This window comes from Acipenser ruthenus, chromosome 2 (assembly GCF_902713425.1).
Source record: "Acipenser ruthenus chromosome 2, fAciRut3.2 maternal haplotype, whole genome shotgun sequence".
Lineage (NCBI taxonomy): Eukaryota > Metazoa > Chordata > Actinopteri > Acipenseriformes > Acipenseridae > Acipenser > Acipenser ruthenus.
Genome location: NC_081190.1, coordinates 34,259,970 through 34,285,279, shown reverse-complemented (window position 1 = coordinate 34,285,279; position 25,310 = coordinate 34,259,970). Strand labels below are relative to the sequence as shown.

The 25,310-nt window shown below is 38.2% G+C and overlaps 1 protein-coding gene across 2 annotated transcripts in view; it reads left to right on the top strand.

Annotated features, from left to right (window-relative positions):
• The window catches only part of LOC117408808 (chondroitin sulfate N-acetylgalactosaminyltransferase 1-like), a 68,375-nt gene that overhangs the window by 16,346 nt on the left and 26,719 nt on the right, over nt 1-25,310 (top strand). The window contains exons 2-4 of one of the 2 annotated variants that reach the window (XM_058994691.1): nt 2,913-4,912; nt 16,441-16,657; nt 22,069-22,170. In XM_058994691.1, coding sequence (XP_058850674.1) covers nt 4,246-4,912; nt 16,441-16,657; nt 22,069-22,170 — 986 coding nt within the window. In that variant the 5' untranslated portion in view covers nt 2,913-4,245. The remainder of the gene's footprint in view (nt 1-2,912; nt 4,913-16,440; nt 16,658-22,068; nt 22,171-25,310) is intronic. The other variant, XM_058994695.1, reaches the window with a different exon arrangement.

Genomic DNA, 25,310 nt, shown 5'->3' with positions numbered 1-25,310 from the left:
CCCCAAAACAATATTTGTAATCCTTTTTTTTTTTTTTTTTTTTTTTTTTTAAATCCAGACCCCTCCTGGTCTGACGCTTGGAGGCGCGGCTATCCCACGATGACACCACGTGTCACAAAGACAGCCAGAGTGGGTTGCGTCAGACCAGAAAGGAATTCAAACACAGACAGAGACGGTGGTGATGATGAGCTGAGTGCAATGGTGGCACTCAGCGTTTAATAACAAAATAAAAGGTTTAAACAACGGAATACAAAACAGGACACGGCACTTGCGCCAAAATAAACAGACATACAAAACGACTAAACACTAACACACAGGTGAAACGGAGACGAACAAACACGGTGAGTATACACTTATTATATTTATAATTACGCTTTTACTCCTTCTCTCTCACCCGTTCTCCACTCTCTGAACACCTAACCCCGACTGAATGAAACGTGCATCTATTTATGCAGTTGTACCGAGACTCGACTGCTAATCAATCATTCAATTGGAGTCGCGGTACAACTGCACGTGAATCAATAAAGTGCAATTCCCCGTGCTCACATATTACATTTTACTTGCACGTGAAGTGCTGTGCCATCCTCGTGCCTAAATACAAATATACATTTTAAACACACGTGAAACACAGACCCGTTTATATCCCGTGTACCAATCTATACACCAACATTAACACACGCACGCATACATACAACATAGAACACACAAATGCACACAGGGGCGGGGCACTTTGCCACAGGCTCTCAAAGAAGTGTGTGCATTACCTTGGTGTGAAGGAGAAGGGGTTGCCAAGCAGTGGCAATGTCGAAAATACAGTTAAGATTTACCACAGGCTGCTCTTATTCAATCCGAATAAAATGTCGTGTTTGTCAGTTCAATAAGATGTAGTTTAGTGTGTTCAACACTAACACAACTAATCCTTTGACTAAAATAAGCCCAGAATGGTGCTGTCAAATGGCAAATTGTGTTCAGTCAACTGGGGCATACACACAGTGCTGCTGTAAAGCTTTGACTTCCTGACTTCCTTTTTAGATGGAGTACAGTACTGCTGTTCTTTCTACCCTCTTCAGCAATGCTAGACATCGCATAATGTAATTATTTTTTGCCAGGACTTCTGAGAACATGTACAGAACATCTGAACTTTTGTCCTTTCTTTTATGAGGAAAAAAAAACTTGACATAGAAGTAGTACACATTCATTGACAGAGGCTGCACTGTAAATATTTCTCAAAAAATTTGGTTTTGAATGGGTGATGTGAAATAGACCTGACACCAGGAGAGCATGATTCCCAAATCCAATTTCAGCACAACCCAGCTATAAATAAAGGATGCAGGAATGTGACAAGCCATCTTGCACCAGGGGTGGACAATCTGGAACAGAAATCTTCATTAAATAGTGTTCACTTATTAACTACAAAATGCATCAAATGAAAGCATTCCTGTTTGATAAACATGTTGTCCCTTTGTAAACCAGAGCTGTTTTACTAAATAGCACTTTGGGCTGTATTATTATCATTATAATACATGGTGAAAGATATGTTTCCTATAAAGTTTGGTGTTTTACAGTCATATCATAAATGGTGATGACCTGTGTATAATAAGATTGCCTGTGTATACTGTAAAAAGGTTGATGATAACCTGCTAACCTCAATTTTTTAAAACAAGCTATTACCACCAGTATATGAACACAACAAAATAGTCAGTTGCAATACAAACAGCCTGCAGATCTAAAATGTTATTCACAGACGACAGACAGATATAAAATAAAACAAAAATACTGAAGTTATTTGTTGTGTTTTACATTTTTTTTACATTCTGGTTTCCAATTTTATGTCAACACTTTTTCTTCAAATGTTAAAACTAAAATTGCTATTAAAATAATCAGTTCTACAATTTCTGTCTGTTATTTCACCAAATAATATACACCAACACTGTACATATAAGGCTGTAATTCTGTATTATTATTATTATTATTATTATTATTATTATTATTATTATTATTATTATTGTGTTGCTCAACAAAAAGTTAAGTTGTCTGTGTGTTTGTCAAAAGTTGGTTGCCTGGTGCTTGTTGTAAAAGTCACAGGGTAATTCTATTTTTTGTCTACTACTGTATATAACAAAATGGTCTTCTAGTAGTATCAGCAGATTACTACAGGGGCCTACGTTTTGAAGGGGTTTCACTTAAGGCAGTCATAGTAAGCTACTGTGCAAGAACACATGACCGTATTGACTTCAAGCCAGAGGTTTCACTTAATGAATGAGCACAGTTGTTCACAAGCGTGGACCAGTATGTCTGTTTGCACTGTATTAACAGAACTGTATGTTTGCTAAAGACTAGACAATCTGACCAGATCCAGTAGGAAAACTTAACTAGTGGTCATTAAATAACAGGCATCATTTTCACAGCCATGAATGAGATGAAATGTGTTCACTGTATCTACAACATATTAGCACACCACAGTATAATTACTATAGTTATTGTTAATTATTATAATGTATGAGCAAGAAGAGTAAATTAACTATTTTGCAATTGATGATCTCCGTTTATGGTACAGTATAGTAACTCCTGTTTAAAATCAGATGAGCTGCATTGTACTGTAATGTGCTGCAGTTGTAGTGTAATACAGTCATGTTAGTTACATTGTTGTTGGTCCCTGTTGTTAAATTGCTGTTGCATTTCGAAGGGACTCTCTCCCTGGTGGAAGATAAGTGGGCCCATTGAAATTGGTGAATTGCCTACTAGACCTCACGTTCTTCAATTACAGATGCAGTGCTACACACCTCATCTGCAGTTTGAGAATTCACATGTTTTTTTTTTTCCTTTGAAACATTAGAAAGTGCTCATTGAAGTTACTCCAGGAGGTATTAACAGCTCATATCTAACTAGTTTGTGTGTCTCTGTCATTCCAGCTCTTGAAGCAATTGCGAGGAAGAGGAAATTATGTCTAGTCTTAATACAAGTCTTTTCATCAATCTAAACCTTGGAACCCCTGTGCAGATAAACTACAATGGCTGAAACTGGATCCAAAGCATAGGCAACGCTAGTTGCCATTAAGGTGGGTCAGATGCAAGAGAATAAACAACTTAACCAGATGAGAAGATTGTTTTACAGAACCACAGACCAGCCTGCACCTTTACATCTAACCTTCTTTGGACCGGATGTAAACTACTACTCAGATGCTACTTTACCGAGTCTTTGTATATGTACTACAGAAGGTATCAACGACTTTAACCTGATAGCAGCTGCTTTAATGTGCAATATGTCAATGGCTTAAAATGGATTATCCAAAACATCACTGACCATTGAGCAAGTACTGAAAATATATATAAAAAAAAACACTTGTATGCCTAACTGCCTTTGGCAGGTACTGAGAAAACACATTCCATAAAGCTGCTTCTGGGTCAGAAATGGCATCTTTATATGACGATTTAAGAAGTTGCAAGGTGTGTTGATGCTTCAGGGTGAGATCTAATCAACTAGCATTTATGCCATCATTGCCTTAAGGAAACCGTGTGATATTTAAACTTTACATGTTCTATAATGATTGATCTCAATAGGAATATAAATATATATATATATGGAAGAGTATGTCAGGCTTAAGGGAGTCCTGTACCGAACAACAGAGCTGCTCTATGTAATCTTCTTTAAGTGAGTCATATACTGCACTATAACAGCTATTTATGCATACTTGTATAAAGCACAACTGCCAGATTATTGGTGCTTGAATATTTAGCCAGTTTCGGAGAGAAACATGCCGACTGGCAAATTGACTTCCTACAGATGGGACCAGAGAGACATTTGTCAAATCAATTGAATCAAAGGACAGGATTTGTACTGCAAAACATGCCACTGACCTGACAAGAGAACTAGATTTGTACTTTATAGAACACATTCTATGATTGACATTTGGATGTGAGTTTAGGGATCTGTGTCTGGCATTATCTACTTTCATATCCAAAAGAAGAGGGTGACCAAAGCAGCTGGTGGTCCTTACAATTGGTACTTATACTCTTTCTGCCTAACTATATATTTTAGACACTGTTTACTTATTATGGCCTTTTAAGTGCAAATATTGGATTGAAAAACCGTTTTCGTTTTGGATGTGAGCTTTTAAAGTAAAAAATAAAAAGGAAAAAACTCAGAACTGCCGCACAATAAAAAATTGAAACAAGCAAACGTTGCTTTTTGAAGGAGGCGTTTTAGAGAGTGGCTTGCGCCCAATGTAGCCCCTGAGCAAATATAATGTTGCGGAGGGGGCTGCTGGCTTGGGTGTTCCGAGTGGCTTTGCTGCTGGTGCTACTGTGCTGCTGCCTGTCGCTGATCTACATGCTGGCATGCAGCCCACGGGCAGACGATAGTCAGGTCCCGCTCCCCCGGGCCAACAGCCCCACAGGCAAGGAGGGCTACCAGGCCCTGCTCCAGGAGCATGAGGAGCAGCATCGACACTATATCAGCAGCCTGAAGAAGCAGATCTCCCAGCTGAAAGACGAGCTACAGGAGCGCAGTGAGCAACTCAAGACCGTGCAGGGCTCCCTGGAGCACGGAGGGGTGGGCTTTGGGGCGGGAGGTGTCGGTGTTGGAGGGTTAATGGGAGGGGATGATGGGATGAGCGAGAGGAGCCGCACAGACCTCATGGAGTTTCTGAGGTCCCAGCTGAGCCGAGCAGAGGTAAATGCCGGCACTAAGATACCCACGGAGTATGCCGTGGTGCCCTTCGAGAGCTTCACTCTGCAGAAGGTGTACCAGCTGGAGACGGGCCTCACCCGGCACCCCGAAGAGAAGCCTGTGCGCAAGGACAAGCGGGACGAGCTGATTGAGGCACTCGAGACGGCGCTGGAGACGCTCAACTCCCCTGAGGAGGAAGGGAACATCCACCGCCGCATGTATGCAGCCTCTGACTTCATTGAAGGTGAGTGAAAACTTTAGATGTAATATTTGTACATTTTTTTAATCTTAATTCTGTAAATAGGGGTTCTCTAAGAATTTGGTTGTGGTTACTAATATAACAATTCATAACCCACCCCACCTCATCCCTCAAAAAAAAAAACCTTTAAAACTGGTCTTAATTTTATTTTTTATTTTTTTTTCATTAAAGTTTATGTATGCCAAGTGGATTCAATGATGTTTGGAATATATTTTTGGTAAGAGCCATGCAGCTATTGTATAAGTAATGTATCTGTCTCCTGAGAAGAAAAACTTAGGTGAAATATGTGTGTATAATATGTAACATCTTGCAAAACAGATTATATATTTATTTTATCTCACGTGTACTGTATCAAATTTTATATAACAAGTATCCCTTTGCTATGAAGGGATTAAGAGGTATTGAATAAGTGGGCATTAAGGGCATTTATTTCCAATAACATTCCAATAACAGCTTTTTATTGCTTATTTGTCACCGGTAATAAAATTCATACTGTCACTGGAGATGCAGGTTAATAGAACTTTTAACTCCCACATTTAACACTGTGGGAGTTAAATTTACGTCTCTTTCAGTGTATAACTAGCACCCGTTTATTGTAAAATTAACTACCTAAGTGTTGGGAAATAACACTGGGAGAGTGACATTAACACTGCTGTAGTGACAATTAAACTCATATGAGTACACAACTGTACTCTCTGTATATAAACTATACACTTAACAAGTGTAAACTAATATCTTTATAATTTGTCAAACATTGTTTCATTACCACAAACGAAAATGAAAATATTGTAGCAAGCAGAGGAATAATTGGAGACACACAACCAAGGTTCACAGATACAACATGGGCAGCCAACAACAAGTCAGCACCCTCCACACACAGACAGCCCTTTCCCCACCCCAGAGCACTACCCTGCCTCTCAAGGGGACATTCACATAGTACATAAAACAACATAGGAAGGGTTCAACAGTTACAGGGTATGGCAAAATAACTAATAGGGGCACATTTATAACAACAATAACAACAGTATTTCCCTTACCCTATTTCCCACTCCCAGCATCCTCTTCTGCTCATTAACATATTTGTGGAGACTGGCCCATTACAGTATATTAGCCTACCTTGAACTTCTCCAGCACGGGCAGAAGCGGCGTCATTACAGAAACCGCCAACTAAAATCCCAGATGTTGATATTATTACCCTGGATTAGTGTACTTTATTTTACACTGTGAAATATACCTTGGTTTAGATATGAAACAACACCACGTGGCGTCAAATGTGAAAATGTAACACCTGAAATCAACACTAACAGTTCACACTGGGATTTCAACACTGACCAATTTGCTGTGTATATTTCAGTATTACATACACAAAGTATCATAGCAATTTCACTGATTAGCTTCATTTATCATAGACAATAACTTTCACAAATTGGCAGATACAGAGACTATAATCAAATCAATACAAAACTGGTAATGGTGGAGGACAGTTTAGGCTTTCCAGATAGCCATCGCTTGTGTCATTAAGTCTTGAAAACCAATGGCTTATTTAAAACCCTGCAGTGCTTAAATAGCAAAGTCACGTGTCTTTCCTGCAGTATTGATCAGAATAAAGGTTAACTCCAAGCCAAACTCATACGTTCCAGAAGCTTCATTAAATCAGCAAGCACTAACATCTATTGGAATTGGACGGCCTTGTCTCAGGTTTGGATTTACAGTGGCAGGTGAAGAGACATGTGAATAATGTACGACTGGATTAGTGTTCCTCGATGTTAGCCTATGTATTGGAATCTTATGTGGAGGCTAATAGCAGTGTGACTTATTTTTGATAACAGTATGTCTGCAGGATCATTTAACACAACCCCTATGTACTTGTATCTTCACCACATCCTCAGTCATCAACTAAAGAGAAGTTCTTGCACAGTTTTGTATTAATTTATTCAGACAAAGAAAGAACATTAATTTGTAGAAACCCCAGTAGCACCACCAACACTTAATTTATGTAGGCCTTGGTTGCACACCGTGACTGACTTTTACAACATTCTCACTGCTTACTATTGCAACATATGTGTTGTAATCAGGTCTAATAAATACTCAGTTAAAGGACGGATGTTCATTTAAACACACGATGAAAGGGACCTGCTGCTGAGAGGGATCACGTTAAAGATAAATGACAGAAAACATATTTAGGCAGCAATTCCCTTCATCCCGTTAACTTAATTGAATCCCATTTCTTAACTAAATAATAATTGGACATCGTTTTAAAATATACATGGACAGATTTTTTGTTATACATATGTTCTTAGCTTATATTCAATTCTAAAATAACCAGACCTAGTTATCTGGGTATAACATTTTTGTTTTAGACTAGAGTGGGATTGTGTTTGTGATAAATTTAGATGATATCTGGTGTAGAGATAATAAGATCCATTTACATATAATCACTGAATCTGACTCCAGATACAATGGCACATCAGCAATATAGTTATCCATCAGTTACTGTACTATTTCACCAATGGGAAAGTAACCATGGTGTTAGTGACTTCTGTAGATTCCAAATACTTTTATGTAAGAAATAGATGATTGGTTTCCACTGCTGGGAGCTTGTGTATTGGGATTTTAAAATGTTATATTGGTTTGTCCTGCATTTAGCTACTGTAGAGCTGTTTTTACCTTTTGATTCAGGGTTTAAGGTTCTTGATTTGTTGTAACCTGAATATTAGGTTTTTCTAACATATTTGCCTGTTGTACTGTAGTTACAAATAGTAGTACGTATCGCTGAAAGGTTTCAATGTCTGTCAGTTACTAGACTAAAGGTGTTATTTTCATGTTTTTTTACATGATTTCCATGACGGTTTACATGTTTGTTTTGTATGTACATCAGTTGTAAAACCTGTTCATAAACCTGTTCCCACCCCTTGAAACTGTGCTGGAGCGAGCAGGTAGGACAGATGAACCAATCAAAATGCTGAACTATGTGAAAGCCGTCTGGGAACCAATGAAATGTTTCTGATTGAACAGGTCAGATTGAAGCTGCTGATGTGATTTCAGTAGACATTTTGACAGGAAGACCCAATGCGTAACCGATGTGAAACGAAAATAACTGGTCAAAACTGATTTATGACCAGGGATATGTTAATAATAAAATCAAAAAAGATATTGCAGGAATGCGTACAACAAAGCAGAAAGCTGGGGAAAGTAATGCGTTATGCTTTAAACTGTACAACCGGCTCACTACCAGTAACACTTTAAGGTCTGCAGTTTTAAAAGAGTTAAGTTATAGGGGATACGATATATCAGACCCTCTTTTGCTGGTGGATGTTTAATTACAGTTAATATAGCGATATATTTGAGCTGACCCACTGTTTCATTCGTGTGCATTGAGATCCAACTGGGACTAAATTAATCATACATTTTATTCCTGGGCACTATTGTTTCTCATTTTGAAAGACTCACACAAAGGGTCCAGTTTTTGGTTTGTATGTAGGTACAAAGATCAAAGGCAGATGAAGATTGCTGTTTTCACTTCACAAACACATAGCTTATTTACTGTATTTCTGGTATATTACAATTAGATGAGGAATAACCAGACAGTGACCAGACTGCCACACCGTAATTCCCTTTGGGATATCCATATTATTCTACTTAAAGCCGCAGTGTCTCACAATGTTTCGTTTTACTGGTGTTTACTACATTCTTCAAAAGCTTTCTGTTCACTTTGTCAGAAAGCAAACCTTGTTGACAGGCAGCTATGTTTATCTTACAAACTGTACTGCATCAGTTTAAGCTGTAAGGGCACTTGTATGAAGCTTCTCCCCCAACTGTGTCCCAGTATGGGCCTAATAGGATCACTGCTATTATTATTTGCAGCAGAAGGATGTTATATGTGACATAATCAAGCAGTGCCATAGCCTAATAAGAAAAATAGAATCTGAAAAAGGGGATGGCCTTTTTCAAAATTCAATTTTGTGAAATGTATTACTGTATTTAGTAAAGGAAACACACTTATGTTCAGCTATACTTCAACCTATTGGATGTATTCTTTTAGAATTCATCACATTTCAGTGGTGCACTATGGAAGTTTATTATTTATTTATTTATTTATTTATTTATTTATTTTTAAATAAGGGTCTTCTGCCAAAATTAATAATGGTTTAAAAACCGTAAATACATGATTTGGTAGTTATTAGTTCATTTTGATCATTATTTTAGTCCTGTTATACAAAAGTATAGAAGCATAGCATTTTGTTTTTCTCAGAGACTTGGTGAATAAGTGTTGTGGGCTTGTGTTTATGTTGTTAGAGATGGCTGCTGCTCCAAAGCAGATTTAAGTATCACACACAGAAATTATTCCACATTTTGATATGCTAATCCGAGTAATTCAGTCTCAGCATTCACTGAATGAGCAGTCCAGCTTTCTAAAATGCACTTTACAGGAATCCCTTCACTTCAAGCAGCTATCTGTGCAAGAGGGGTCCGCGCTGTGTGAATAACTGCAAGCCAGCCTCATTGGCAACTTGAAATTTGTAAGGGAATGTGTGAAGGTAACTGTGACGAAGGGATTTTCACAGGACTGGAAAAAAACTTCTTAATGAATCTGAAAACAAACAATGGTGAGATGAGTGAACGTAAAGCTGAAGCTTGGATCTGAGTACAGAACTTAATATATATGTGTATATATCTATCTATATATATATATATATATATATATATATATATATATATATATATATATATATATCTATATATATATATATAGCTGACATAATGCTGTGGAGTGAGCTATAGTCCCTTATAAAAGGTTTACCGTAGTTAAAGTATAGTAAAGTGTAATAAAGCATAGTGAAATGATGGTAAAGCACAGGTAAGCATTGTAAACCCCCAAGAGGTATGGTTAAGCATATTTAAAACCATGGTAAACAATGGTAAACACATAATATAACCACGGGGAAAGCATTGGAAAACTGCAAAAATACCATGCAAAAACTACTGTAGTAAACTTTTATAAAGGGTGAACATAATTAATTTCCCTGCTAAGTATGGAAGAAAATATTGATGGAGAGATAGCAATACAGAGCTACTGAATGGATAACCACATCCACACAAGAGTAGGTGGTTGATTCAATCCAGGAGATTCTTCAGGATCTACTAAATGGGTAACCACATCCACACAAGAGTAGGTGGTTGATTAAATCCAGGGGATTCTTCAGTGCTCTAAAATGCAAAGCACCCCTTAGTTAAAAATCTTTTTGTAGACGCGCCCTCCATTTTACAGGGTTTCTTTCAGTGCCGGTACTGTTACTGTTCATCTCGCATTGCGAGTGACAGGAACTGACAGGAACAGAACATTCTGCTTTTGTGAAAATGTCAGGCATACGGAATACAAGCTGTACTGTGTGTCCCAAAGGGGAGAAATAACCTTAAATCACGGAAATAAGGAACTGGAGTTGTGGTTTTTATTTTTGCCTTGTACAGTTATGTAATTTAATGACTCATTTATGTGTAATTGCAAGCAGGAATATTACAATAGGATCGGTTACCTCACTGGTAATGCAGTCGTTGTGGAAAATCGGCATAAACCCTGGAAAATCGGCAGAGATGTGTTTAATGGAGTTTGTTACATCAACAATTAAAAGTCACTGAACTGAATTTGAGGTTAGAGAAGTGCCAGGAGGACATAAGCTCCCAGAAACAGATTTTGGCTTATGTGTTTAACTTGACCACAGAAACATACCAGACCTTCTATGTCTGGAAATGTGGGACTTTTTCCATGTTTAAAAATGTAAAAAAAAAAAAAAGTCAGCCATTGACTCACTGTCTGTCACTTTTGTTTCTTTGTACCTGTTTTACAGCTGGTTGTCTGTTTTAAGTTAGTATAATAGATCAATTTAAGTTAAACTGTGAAATCCCCTATTAATAAAATATACTGCATTATAAAGCTCCATTATTAATTGACAATGTTGACCCAGGGGACTTTTTTGACCTGAAAAAAGAAACAAGGACCAGGGGTCACAAATGGAGTTTAAATAAAGGGGCATTCAGAACAGAAAATAGGAGGCACTTTTTACTCACAGAATTGTGAGGGTCTGGAACCAACTCCCCAGTAATGTTGTTGAAGCTGACAGATTCTGGGATCAATAAGCTACTAACAACCAAACGAGCAAGATGGGCCGAATGGCCTCCTCTTGTTTGTAAACTTTCTTATGTTCTTATGTTCTTAATTATTGAAGAATTATAGCTCCTAAGTGCAGTATCATTGCTGGAAACATGGAGGCTTGCTATGATACAAGCTCCAGCAGTTGGTTTGAAAAATGAAATATTGTTAAGACATGTATGGACCCCAATGGCCCAGTCTGTTTGTTTTGAACTACTGTAGATATGAAGTTAAAATGAACTTTGGTAAAACAGGGATTTAAAAAAAGAAATAGAATCAGAATAATATCACAGTGTCAATTCTGTTTTTGTTTTTTTTTAAGTTATAAAAAGGTTACATAGTTAATTTTACCTATTATTATTATTATTATTATTATTATTATTATTATTATTATTATTATTATTATTATTTATTTCTTAGCAGATGCCCTTATCCAGGGCGACTTACAGTCATAAACAAAAATACATTTCAAGAATCACAGTACAAGTAATAATAATACAATTAGGAGCAACTTTTATCAGAAATGGCATTCCCCCAACACATTTTCATAAAGGAAGAAGGAGGTATTTGTCCAAAAACGGTGTACTATGTAATCTGTTTCAGAAGTTTTGAATAGCCAGTAGAGTCCAGTGGCTGCCTTCTTGTTGGCAAATGAGAAAGTCATTGTTCTCTCCCTGTCTTCTGAGATATTTCCTGCGGAAAGCCTATCATGATAACATCTTTATTTTCGGCTCTTTCCTTTTCTTTTTTTTTTTGTCTTGACGTCAGTGCTCTCCACGCAACACCATCACACTTTGTTTCAGTCTATAGGACAGCTTCATCACTTTAAAGACAAACTTCTTTTGTTTCTGTTAACATTTCTTATAGTTTCTCAAAGTGGATATGTCATGTATATCTTTTCACTGCTCTGTCGTGTCTGTACCTTTGCACTATTAGTTTTTATGACCAGTGAAAATATAAGAATTAGAAGGCTATAGCTTGGTAGTCTCTATTTTCCTGACGAAGTCAACTACCAGACAGTAGCATCCTATAATCAGGGCTCCATTCTTTAAACAGACGCATTTCAAGTTAAGCCTAATATTGATTTTCACTATAGCTACAAATTCAACCTTTCCTTTAACTATTTGAATGTGATATTTACAGTCATTAGAGGTCTTTTAGTTTTTATATAGCTTGTACAGTTTCTAACTGGCTTTAAACTTTCTTGAGACCCTTGTTGTCTGGCCATATATCTGTGATTGATGGTTCCAGAAAAAACATATGACACTTTAGTGAGAATAAATGCATCTCAATATATGGAGCAACATAATTCAGAACCACTCAAACTAATTGCAAAAATAATATATTCTGTATACCAGTCATTATGAAATAGTAAAAGAAGCTAAAACCACAAAGACATAAAAGGTCATCCAAAACCCATTACTGAAGAAACAGAAATACAAATCAGGCTTCATAGAAACCAATCCATCACCATCTGGAAGAAGACGTTGAAAATGACTTCTATTCAAAATATTTTTCATTGAATTTTAGTTTAATTTGGTATTTCTTCATTCAGCACAATTGAGTGTTTAATAGTTATGGATTATACCTGCCATTACAACTGTGGTGCAATTAGTGCTTATTGCTGCATGTGGTGGCTCACAATGCCAAAACCACTCTCTTCTTTACTGGATTGTATCATTGACTCAATGTAAAACAGGGCTTCCCTTTTCAGTCTTGCTGTGTTCTTAACATACTGCATCACAATTCATAGCGAGTGAGGCTCAGTAAGCGAATGCCCTTTCTTGTGCATAGTCCAGTGGTTAAAGAAAAGGGCTTGTGCAGGAGGTCCCCGGTTCAAATCCCACCTCAGCCACTGACTCACTGTGTGACCCTGAGCAAGTCACTTAACCTCCTTGTGCTCCGTCTTTCGGGTGAGACGTAATTGTAAGTGACTCTGCAGCTGATGCATAGTTCACACACCCTAGTCTCTGTACCAGGCCCTGGCACTCTCCCGCCTAGACTACTGCAACTCCCTCCTGGCTGGCCTCCCTGCGTCCGCCACCCGTCCGCTCCAGCTCATCCAGAACTCTGCTGCCCGCCTGGTGTTCTCTCTGCCTCGCTTCGCCCACGCTACTCCACTGCTCCGCTCGCTCCACTGGCTCCTGATCACCGCTCGCATCCAGTTCAAGACTCTTGTACTAGCCTACAGATGCCTTGACCAGACTGCACCCAGCTACCTCCAGACCCTCATCTCTCCCTACACCCCCACTCGACCTCTCCGCTCCGCCTGCACTAGAAGACTAGCTCTACCTCCGCTACACTCCCCTGCCTCCAGAGCCCGCTCCTTCTCCACCCTTGCTCCGCAGTGGTGGAATGACCTTCCTACAGATGTCAGGACTGCCCAGTCCCTGACCACATTCCGGCGCCTCCTTAAGACTCACCTCTTCAAACAGCACCTGTAGAACTCCTCTGTTTGTTTGTATTATTATTATTATTATTATTTATTTCTTAGCAGACGCCCTTATCCAGGGCGACTTACAATTGTTACAAGGTATCACATTATACAGTATTTCACATTATACAGATATCACATTATTTTTACATACAATTACCCATTTATACAGTTGGGTTTTTACTGGAGCAATCTAGGTAAAGTACCTTGCTGAAGGGTACAGCAGCAGGGTCCCCCACTGGGGATGGAACCCACGACCCTCCAGTCAAGAGTCCAGAGCCCTAACCACTACTCCACACTGCTGCCCTGGGACACTATCACCCTTCATGTAAATGTGCTTTATTTTGCTCTTATCTGCCCCCTATTTTACTGCATTTAATCCTGTACTTCAGAATACTGTAATCTGCCAAGTGTTTAACCTGTAGTACTTTGTATTTAATCATATCCTGATGTAACTATCACTATTTAATCATATCCTGATGTAACTATCACTATTACCTGCTGTATTATTGAATTGTGGTTTGTCACACTTGTACTTTGCTTGAACAAAAGTTATTGTATTTCTTGCTCTTATTGTATTACTTGTACTGTAACACTTGAAATGTATTTGCTTACGATTGTAAGTCGCCCTGGATAAGGGCGTCTACTAAGAAATAAATAATAATAATAATAATAATAATAATAATAATAATGTAAGTCGCCTTGGATAAAGGCATCTGCTAAATAAACAAATAAAAATAATAAGGAATTCTTTGTTTACAAAAATGCTGTTGCCTAAAAGGATACTTTTTAAATACATATATTATAGAATCAGTTTGTACAGCTTAGTATCCATTCCGACATTTTCCTAATATATCATTTCATGTTTTAATTGTATCTCTTTATTATTAATGTATCCCTGTTTGAATTGATGACTAAGGTAATGCATGCTCATCTACTGTCATTGTATTGACCCTTATCCTTCAATTTAATTGTACATACAGTACTAAGAATGAGGTTAATAATGGTAAAATAGCTCATTTACATCCATGATATTACCTAGTGTCAGTTATGATTGTATTGCAGTGAGCCATGACTAAAATATATTCACCGGAATTCATTTTGTAATATATCCAGTGATAAATTAGTGTCATAAAGTGGAAGTCTCCTCCTCACTGCTGGTTTTGACTTTAATCAACAGCCCACGGCAGAGGTTTCTTGCTGCCAGACATTAATAACACTGGCTTTGAAAAGAAATGAACCAGGAACTGCAAGACTAAAGGTCAGGTTGTACTGTACTTGAATCACTTGTCATACCATTTGGCTTCCATGCAGTAATCTGCAACAATTGCTGTGTTTGCCACTGTTAAAGCAAAAAAATTGAAAATAAACAGTGCACTTATTTAGTTGCAGCAATGTCCGATCCGTCTTAAATGCAACCTTTTATTTTCTTGAATCCGCATTACCATATCAAATCGAATGTTATGGTTAGTGTGGCTTTTTTGATTATCCACGCTTGCACTTGAGATCAACAAGCAATGTAAATGGGCCTACAATATGTAGGTCACAATGTTGGAGGACACCATGGACTTCTGATGAGAATATGCAGAATTTTTCAATTGTGGTTGATTTGGGGCAGACTCTGCTCCAGTACAACCCCCTTATACTGAAGGGAACCCTCTTTTCAGCATCCCTTGAAATCCTTTTTATACTCAGCAGTAGAAAGATAAATAGCGGACCCCAAGAACAGCTGTGTGACAGATATTTCAAATACTGTCAATAATAAACAAGGTATGATGTTGCATAAAGTCAATCTTGTTAGTCTGAGTGTAGAGGTCTGTGTTCCCTATACAGCTGAAAAGTAGGATTAGGTCTAAAGATTTTGCAAGTAATCTGTTAGGGTCCTTTTTTTCAGTCCTTGGGCAGTCCCAAGGAGACAGCGCTATGTTCAATGATATCAGAAAGCCAGTTGTGCGTAATAATCACTTCCTGTGACATCCTGTTGGTGGTATTACGCTGATGTACTTAAGGACATTAATGCAGCTGCTTAAGATTCTGACCGTATTTGTTTTGATGACTTGATTTCCATGTGGGGTTTCCGAGGCCCAAAGGCAGGGTGCTGTTTACTCTGGATCCTCTCCAGAGGTTGCCCACCCTTTTAAGAATCCCTTTTCCTGTCTGCACAACACGGGCTCTGACAGTGAGGGCTAAACTGGTGGATCTGGTGGAGACAAGCATGTATTCATTAAATACAACATCATTACACGTTCACATGTTCAAGTTTCATAAAGAAAATTGATTTTACATTTTTTTCTGGTATGCAGTTCAGTTTGAGAAAATCGCCTAATGCTCTTGCAGTTGTGGAATTTGATAGTTTTGATCAACTGCAGCTTGAGAAAGCCTTAAAACAGTTACCTAGACTGTCACCCTCTTTACTGTTGTTTGCAAGTTACTATGGAGCCATATCCTGGATATGACACAAATTAAGCCTACTGTTTTGTCCTGTTGACCTTCAGTAAATGAGCAAGTGGTCGTCATATTTAGGAGAAACACTGTGATAATGTAATGGATTTGCTCTGGACTTCCTGAATGCTTCTGATTATTTCTATTATTTGTAAAATTCTGAGGCAGGTTGTCCTGGCAAAAGTGTTGTTTTACCTTTTAGCCAAATACACCCCTGTAAGTAAATTCCACACACACCTTACTGGGATATATACAGATTTATCAAAATTCAGTAGGATCCACAAACATCATAGATTTGTGGTGATAAGTTATTTATCCAGGCCTTCCATGCTCCATTTACTTTGAAATCTATTACAAATCGAGCCTGAAAAAAAATAATAAAAAAGAAAGCTATATGTCTGCTCCACAACACAGTTTTTATTAGTGTGTGAGCTCTCTGATAGATTTTAGACATCTAACGTTGTGTTCCACATACAATTTCCTCGGCAGGCATCTACCGCACAGAGAGGGACAAAGGCACTCTGTACGAACTGACTTTCAAAGGTGACCGTAGTCATGAATTTAAACGGCTGGTGTTCTTCCGCCCGTTTGGTCCCATTATGAAGGTGAAGAATGAAAGAGTCGACACCTCCAACATGCAGATCAATATTATCGTGCCTCTGGCCAAAAGGGCAGACAAATTTCGACAGTTCATGCACAATTTCAGGTAAGCTGCTTTTTTAATTTTTTTATTTATCCTGTAGACCAGCAACTCAAGGTTGACAGTTTTTCTGCCATGAATTACAATTATGTATTTTTTGTTTCATAGTCTTGTGGAAGCATCTGGATGAAAAACAACACAAAAAAGCCATGTCATCTAACACAATTTCAATTTGTATTTCAATAGGTTGTTTAAAGTATTAGTATTTTTAAATTCTAACGATGCAGGTAAATGTCACCATGAGACAATCCTTAAGACCGAGGTAATGCTGGTTGGCTCCTTATATCAGCTTCATGAATGCGAAAATTTTAAACTGGTTATTGATGGAATTGAAACCCGGCCTTGCACATGTATAAAGAATCTTGGTATTATTTTTGATCTAAATTGGGCTTTTGAAGAGCATATTCGCAATGTTACTAAGGTGTCTTTTTTCCACCTGTGGAATATTGCTCGTATTCGCCCTTGTCTTACTGAGCCGGATGCAAAGAAGCTTATACATGCTTTTGTTTTTTCCCGTATAGACAATGCTTTGCTCGCTGGTGTTTCAAAAAATGTTCTTAACAAGTTGCAATATGTCCAGAACTCAGCGGCCCGCATTCTAATTAAAACAAAATCTTATGATCACATCACACCAGTTTTAGCTTCCCTGCATTGGCTTCCAGTGGAGTTCAGAGTGAAAATTAAAATCCTACTATTAACTTTTAAGGCTCTGCATGGGTTAGCACCAAACTACATCTGTGACCTTTTTTCACCATATACTCCTATGTGTAGCCTTTGATCTTTTGACTCTGGCCTACTATCAGTACCTAGAACTAAGCAGCATTCTTTTGGTGACCAAGCATTTTCCTGTATAACACCTAGGCTGTGAAATGACCTTCTGAAGGTCATAAGGGACAGTGATACTGTTAGTATTTTTAAATCTAAACTGAAAACCCACTTTTATACTTTGGCTTTTATTGTCTGACCTGTTATGTGTTGTTGTATGTAGTTATTGTTTTTCTTGTTTTATTGGACATTGTCGTCTTTTTTGTAAGTAAATGTCATTGTTTAAATTGCTTTTTTATTCTTGTGAAGTGCCCTGAGATGTGCACTTGAAAGGCGCTATATAAAATAAAGATTATTATTATTATATTAGTATTATTATTATGGGTTGGTTCCTTGTTTGTTTTTGTTTGCTTTGATTTTCTTGTGATTTAATAATTCAAATGAAAGGTGCTGGGTTGACAGCATTGTACATTGACAACATCCGATAATATGCAGAGCCTTACCAAAGCAGTTAAGCTTTGCTCTTGTAAGGCTGCCCTCTAAAAGTGGTGGAAAGGTAGTTCAGTCACCATGCTCTTTCAGCAAAGGTGCTAATTCAGTGCCAGCTGCCACTGGACATCTGATGCCTGGCAACTGAGCTTAGGTAACCATAACTCATTTCACATCATATCTCATCAGCCATCATTTATTCCAGCCACCATTTGGAAATTTCTATTAACGGGCTGGAATAGAACTGACAGCATAGAGGTGATTGCTTTCATATCCTATTGACAATATTGAAGGTTGCAACCTAGCCAAAAAAGTGTTTTCTTCCAGTCTGTTGCACAAGTTAGGATCCAAGGTACTGTTGTTATTGTGACTATCAATAAGTTCTCTGAAGTTCGCATTCATTTTCCACATTCTACATTAGTCATTTCAAGTGCCTCTATGTCCTATGGAGCTTGAAGGAAAGATACATTTAGAGTTCCCTGCTGAACTGGCTTGGCCTGCTTACATTTAGATACCATTTTATTGACAGCGGCATACCGCTTAAGCACTACACTCTTTTTATAATCTTTATGCATCCAGACGTCTTCATGCTGGTGGCTTGGTTTATAATAAAGTGAATGCACGGACCACAACACTATGGTAAATTCTTCAGACTCTGTGAGGTCAGCAGCCGTGAATTTCAGGAAGTAGCTGCTAACTGTTAGTGTAGTATTTCACTGGGGCTTGGTGAGATCACAAGGGATTCTGCAGACATGTTTCCATTCCCCCCGATGAAAAGAGCATTGTGTGGCCTTCCACTCTGCTCCTGTGCTTGGTGTCAGTTTGTACAGCTTAGTGTTCATTCCATAAGTGTCACCTACCTGTAAGTGGCATCTGGGTCTCCAAGACTCCCATCTTTAAAGAGGCAGTATGCCATATTAATTTAAATAATGGCAAACATGGTTTTAATATCAGTTTTCTTACTGAGATCAGGGAGCTTGTATGACTTTGCCAATCTGCTGGCAACTAGACCTGCTATTATCTCATAAACCATTTCACCTAGCAACTTCACATTTTCAGTGTTGTGGAAACTCCTCAGCCAACATCTAACAACACCCTTCTCTTTCACCTGTGACCTTAGATGGCTGCCACATGTGACTTCTTTATCTCCGGAAGATAAACACCTAACACTTTAAGATACTGGCTTTTTACTTCTTACTTGGTACACAAATGTATTCCTTTGGCTATTCCCTTGTTTTTTAAGCTAATTCACTTAATTTCAAACTCAGCATTACAGATAAACTGCTGCATCTCAGCAAATTTGCTACAGGTCACATGGCGTGATTTCAGCTGGACAACGGAGTGGGTTTGAAGACATTTCAATTCAAAATGCGAACAATAAGAGTTTCAACAGAATAAGAGGGACCAGTGATAATATTGCAAATAAGAACATGCAAGAAAAATGCCTTGGTTAGCACTATAAAATGAGTCAAAACACACATTTTATTCAATGCAATATGTTATGTATTCAAACAGTATTCTACATAACTGTTTTCTCAGCCTTCTTTTGGTTAATTCAGTGTTGTGGCTGAAGCTGACTGAGGTTGTTTAGGTAGTTTCTAAGCTGTGAAAATACTTCCTGCTGTGGCCTCCCTCGGAAGTTCAGAATAACAGCTTGCTGATGTCAAGGAGTCAGTAGCAGTGCCCTAGCAGGCATTCTTAACTCTTACAACAATTTTGTACCAGGCAGTTATCTACTGCAAATGAAAAATAAACCCTCTGCCTTTGTCTTTGTTCCCATAGCAATTGGCAGGGTGCAGATAAGCAACATTGTGTGTTATGTCTTACTATTTATTTGATATCGCCAAGTAACTGTTGTTGCTACTTGTACATGTTAAAATCCAAAGAATACTAGAAATGCCTACAAAAGTGTACAATTTACAATTCTTTTTTTTTTTTTTTTTTTTTTATTATTTTCTCCCCAATTTGAAATGCCCAATTATTTTATTATGCTCAGCTCACCGCTACCACCCCTGCGCTGACTCGGGAGGGGCGAAGATGACCACACGCTGTCCTCCGAAGCGTGTGCCGTCAGCTGCCCGCTTCTTTACACACTGCGAACTCACCGTGCAGCCGCCTCAGAGCTACAGCGTCGGAGGACAACGCAGCTCTGGGCAGCTTACAGGCAAGCCCGCAGGCGCCCGGCCAGACCACAGGGGTCGCTGCTGCGCGGTGAGCCGAGGACACCCTGGCCGACCTAACCCTCCGCCCCCCCGGGCGACGCTCAGCCAATTGAGTGCCGCCCCCTGGAAGCTCCCGTCCACGGTCGGCTGTGGAATAGCCTGGACTCGAACTCGCGATGTCCAGGCTATAGAGTGCATCCTGCACTCTAGCGAGTGCTTTTACTGGATGTGCCACTTGGGAGCCCCACAGTTTACAATTCTGATGCACATTTAATATATGTATATGCATTAATATTTCCTGCTCTTGTAGCTCCTGTAGCCTCTGACCACCCCAGACTCTTCACATGAGAACTGCCTTTAGGCAGGCCAACTTTAAAACCCACAGCCTCCAACATTTTAATACACTTGTTGAGCAATTTAGTAAACTGCCTTAACCCTCATAAGGTAACCTGGGGTCCAGTCAGACCCCACGGTGCTTTAGTATCAGTTATGTGGATTTAGTGACTTGATTTTTGTTTCCTTTTAGGTACAGCACACCCTCACTATAACAACCTTCATAATAACAAACCTCCGGCAGTAACGAACCTGGCTTCTGGATCCCAACTAAACAATAAAAAAAGATTGATTTAGAGTAAAAGTTCAGTTTCGATTTAGGTTTTTTTCTTTTTAGTTCTTTAAAGAATAGAATAAAGCAAAGAAAATACTGGATACATGTGACGAACAGGTACATGTATTTCTACTTTTAATCACAATCTCATCTCATTAACTTACTCCAACAGTTTATGGTTCATTTTGATTGTCTTTTCGCTATAACGAACCCCTCGATATAATGAACAAAAGACTTGACACCCTAACAGGTTCACTATAGCGAGGGTGTGCTGTAGTTGTCAGGCACCCATCCTATTACACTATGCAAAGGATAATTCTAGTCCAGGTAGCCTGGTTGAATTGTTTTAGCTTTGGAGTCCATATGGAGCCCAGGTGTAGTGTATTGCCGGCCCGACCTTCTCTCGTGAATATCTCAGGCACCGTAATAGTCTAAGCGATACTGCAGCAAACCGAAACTAAGGCTTGAGTCACGTGACATGAGTCAGCTCCTAAGTTTTGTTTGTTGCCTATTATTTTGTTGCTTCAACAGATAGCGTTCCGGTTTCAATGTCAGGCATGCCCGTATGTGTACTTTCTACCACCCCCTTATTCAGTGCTCCAGTGTTGTGACTGTAGGTGTGTTCAAGTGCTTGTAACTTGAAAACAGAGCTAGGAACACAATATACTGTTTTGGAAGACTTTGATATTATCGATATCGAAATACGTGCACGATATCGATATACAATTTTCATATCGATGCCCACCCCTACTTCAAACCCACCCCAACTACTGAGTGGCAGCAAATTCCTACATTTCTATTGGAGGGCTGTACACGCTTGCGAGATTTAAAACAAGATTACAATTTAATATGGAGCATTGTTCTTGCTCTCAAAACTTAAAGCTATATTACAGTTCGATCGGGTTGATTTACATGCTTGTGGAATTTAAAACAGAATTGCAAATTGTGGCGAAATGTAAAACAATGTGTAAACACACACAAATCCGAGAATAATATGCCTGTGACCATAAGGGTTTCATTGTGGAAAACAGCAAAGGAAAGAAGGCTTTTTTTATTAATTTCTTTGGTGGTCAAATGAGGCAGGCTGCAGTTTAAGAAAGCTGCACGATATCGGTAGTCCCGTATTTGAATATTAATTAGGTCATTTGCATTTGGAAGGAGAATTTCTCTCTTTTCCCTAAAAGAAAACTACATGGAAACTCAAATTACCCAAAAGGTACTACCAAAATAGTGTGAGAAAAAGGTGAGACATTTTGTATCAGGAAACTCTGTTTCAAGTGATTTTGAGAATTTGTGTCTAATGGAAGTCATTGGGGCTGAAGAAGACAGCCATATGGATCTATTGATGCAGGTTCTAGATGCCCATAGACTAATATTTGCTGTTCTTCTTTCAGGGAAGTTTGTGTCAGACAGGATGGGAGGATCCACCTCACTGTGGTTTACTTTGGAAAAGATCAAGTGAGCGAGGTTAAAGCAATACTGGAAAATACTTCAAAGTAAGTATCAGATTGTATTGTTGTGATAAGTTATCTTTTACATTTAAAGCATCGCTGGGGGGTGCCTTAAGACAATGATTCACTCCGTGCATCCTGTTGTTGTTCTCTGCAACCACAGGAGGGATTTTATTTTTGTAGAGAAAGTACATTATGTTTCTGATAGTCAAGAAAAAAGTAACTTCTTCCATCTTCCCCTGTGGTTCAGGATTGACTCTGCCATCAATCAATTATTTGGCTATGAAATAAAAAGCAATAGACTGTTATATATTTATATTTCAAAAAGTGAAGGAAAGTAAATTTACTTTGAAGCCACGCCAGCAATTGTTTTTCTCATATTGACATTTACAAGAAAAAAAAGCTTGGCTCCCAAATATGAATACTTTTCTTAACTTTTCTTTAGTAGGAATATATTGAGGTGCTTGTATGCCACTAGATGTATAAATACAGTGGCTCTCAAAAGTATTCACCCCCCTTGGACTTTTCCACATTTTATTGTGTTACAACATGGAATCAAAATGGATTTAATTAGGAGTTTTTGCCACTGATCAACACAAAAAAAGTCCATTATGTCAAAGTGAAAAATAAAATCTACATTTTGATTCCATGTTGTAACACAATAAAATGTGGAAAAGTCCAAGGGGGGTGAATACTTTTGAGAGCCACTGTATATAGATAAGCGATCATCCAATTCTGATAAAGCTTGATATGGACTTAATTTGTCAAATTCTTGTAAGTAGGGTGTTTCTGTACTTATTTGTGATTTCTTGGTTGTCTTTGGCTATGATGGTTATATCTTGATAACAATTTGCTTGAATGTGGTTAAAAATGTGTTTGTGTTTGCAATATGTTTTTAATGTCCTGAACAGGACGCAAGGTTGGATGGGAACTGAACAAGCAAATTATAGTCTGGTATAAAGAGGGTCGCCTTTTTTGACAGCTTGCTGATATCTGACAGTAAACCGTTTAGTAAGCAATGTCGCTGCCAAAGACCAGTGTGGTTTCTGCTGCTTGATTGAATCTTTAATGTCAATCCCAGTACACAAAAGGGGAAGAGTTGCACCCAAGAGGGAGTAAATCCCGTAATATCAGACATTATTGCTACTAGATCTATCAAATGAGAAACCTGTTCAGTAAAGCAGTTTCTCTTGTTGTTTGTGCTGAGTTTCTTTCAAAGTATCTTTAGCTGCATCTTCAGCATTTTGTCAAGTTCCGTTAAGCCGATACAGAACTTGTAACGGATTACTTAATCTTTATGAAGCAACCAGGTACAGCAATAAAGAAAACATTTAAATTCAGTAAATGCCAGTGACAAAAATGTATTTGCTTCCTACTACAATAGTCACCAACAGAGATATACAATACTTGAATATCCTCTATTTGTTATTGATTGTTTCAAAATACTCATTAGATAAAATAAGGGGGGTGATGCTGGGACGCCAGAATCACCGTCGAGCCCTCTTGAGGTGTTGTGGGCTAGTCGACGAAACACAGAGGATGGAAGGTGCCCACTTGAAGACCCCAGAGATGTACCCTACTTAGATTAATCCAGATGTTTGTCATGCTGATGTGTTGGGGAGACCGCACTGTGGTTGATCTCCGGAGCCAGCATCGCAGCTGTTGTGTGTGCTGATGCGCTAGGGAGGCAAATAAGCTGATCCCTGGAGCCAGCATTACACTTCAGCCATCAACACCAGGCAGAAGGATATCTACATCATCATATGGAAGGAAACGCAAATAGATGGAGACACAGATGGATCACATTAGTTTACTGTAAAGCTTCATCTTAGTTGGTGCTTATCTTGGCGAGAGCCGAGTACAAATCAGCATGAAGTTTTAAGATCTACTCTTGTGTAATGGAAATCATTTATATATATATATATATATATATATATATATATATATATATATATATATATATATATAACTAAACAAAATGTCACTTTGTAGTAGAGTAGAATAGACTGGTTCCCAAAGTAACCCGTCACACTGTAGTAATATAGAGTACTGAGAAAGAAGCCAGTGGTTTTAAACAATCTTTAGCTGCTCGGACAGTATTTCATAGACCCAATGAAACAAATAGGTATATCCTTTAATTGTACTATTAAAGCTAGCAGCATAATTAATACACTGAATGTACAGCATCACACAGTGGTGAAATAAACAAACACAAAAATAAACAATGCAGTTCTGTAAAGCACATTGAAAAATAACGCAGAAAAAGAAGTAGTTCAAAATGAATGTCCAAGTCCCGAGCTTCGTCACAAAAAAAAACAAAAATACTTCCTAAAAAACCCGAAACGGAATGGCCATTCACACGCACAAAAAAAATACATATACCAGCAGCAGATTGAAAAAGATAACAATTGGATAGATCTCACCCCGCTTGCTGTAGGTAGGCTGGCGGCTGTGTGGAAAAAACATTTCAAAAATCATAACAAAAAATACAAAGTAAAAGCTGCGTTTATCACTATCTAAAGTCAAACCAAATTGAATTCAAATGAAAAGAAGGAAATATGTTTGACTACTAATTAGACCTGAAAACAAAACACAGACTAACGAAAATTAAGCTGTATAAATGGATGGGTAAACTAAACCATAGTTCTATAGCCCGCATTATCACACAAGTACAAAAGAAAGTCGGCTCTCCTTACTGTATCTTCTCTGTCCATTTAAACTACCCGGCACTATGCAAAGACAAAATCACTGACAAACTAAGGAAAACCGGAAAGGACCTGCGCAAAACGCTTTTGGAAAGATGGAGAGAATTAAAACAGCACTGAAATTCAGCAAGGCAAAAAACACAGACTGGAGCCAAGTGGTTTTCTTTATATGTATATATATATATATATATATATATATATATATATATATATATATATATATATAAAAATATATAACATTAACACACCAACGATGGTATTATTTCACAGAGAGGGTTTTTTTTTTGTATTCTTATTATTAGAACAGGATCGAATATAATAGGAATATATGCATGTAGCCTGGCCAGGCATACTACCACTCAATTAAGAGGAGTAGACAGCAAACTTATTATGCTGCATGCTACAAACTGACAGACAGAAAGACAAAGTTCCAAAGAATATTCAGCTGGGAAGAGTCATTTGAATGTTTTTTTTGTTACT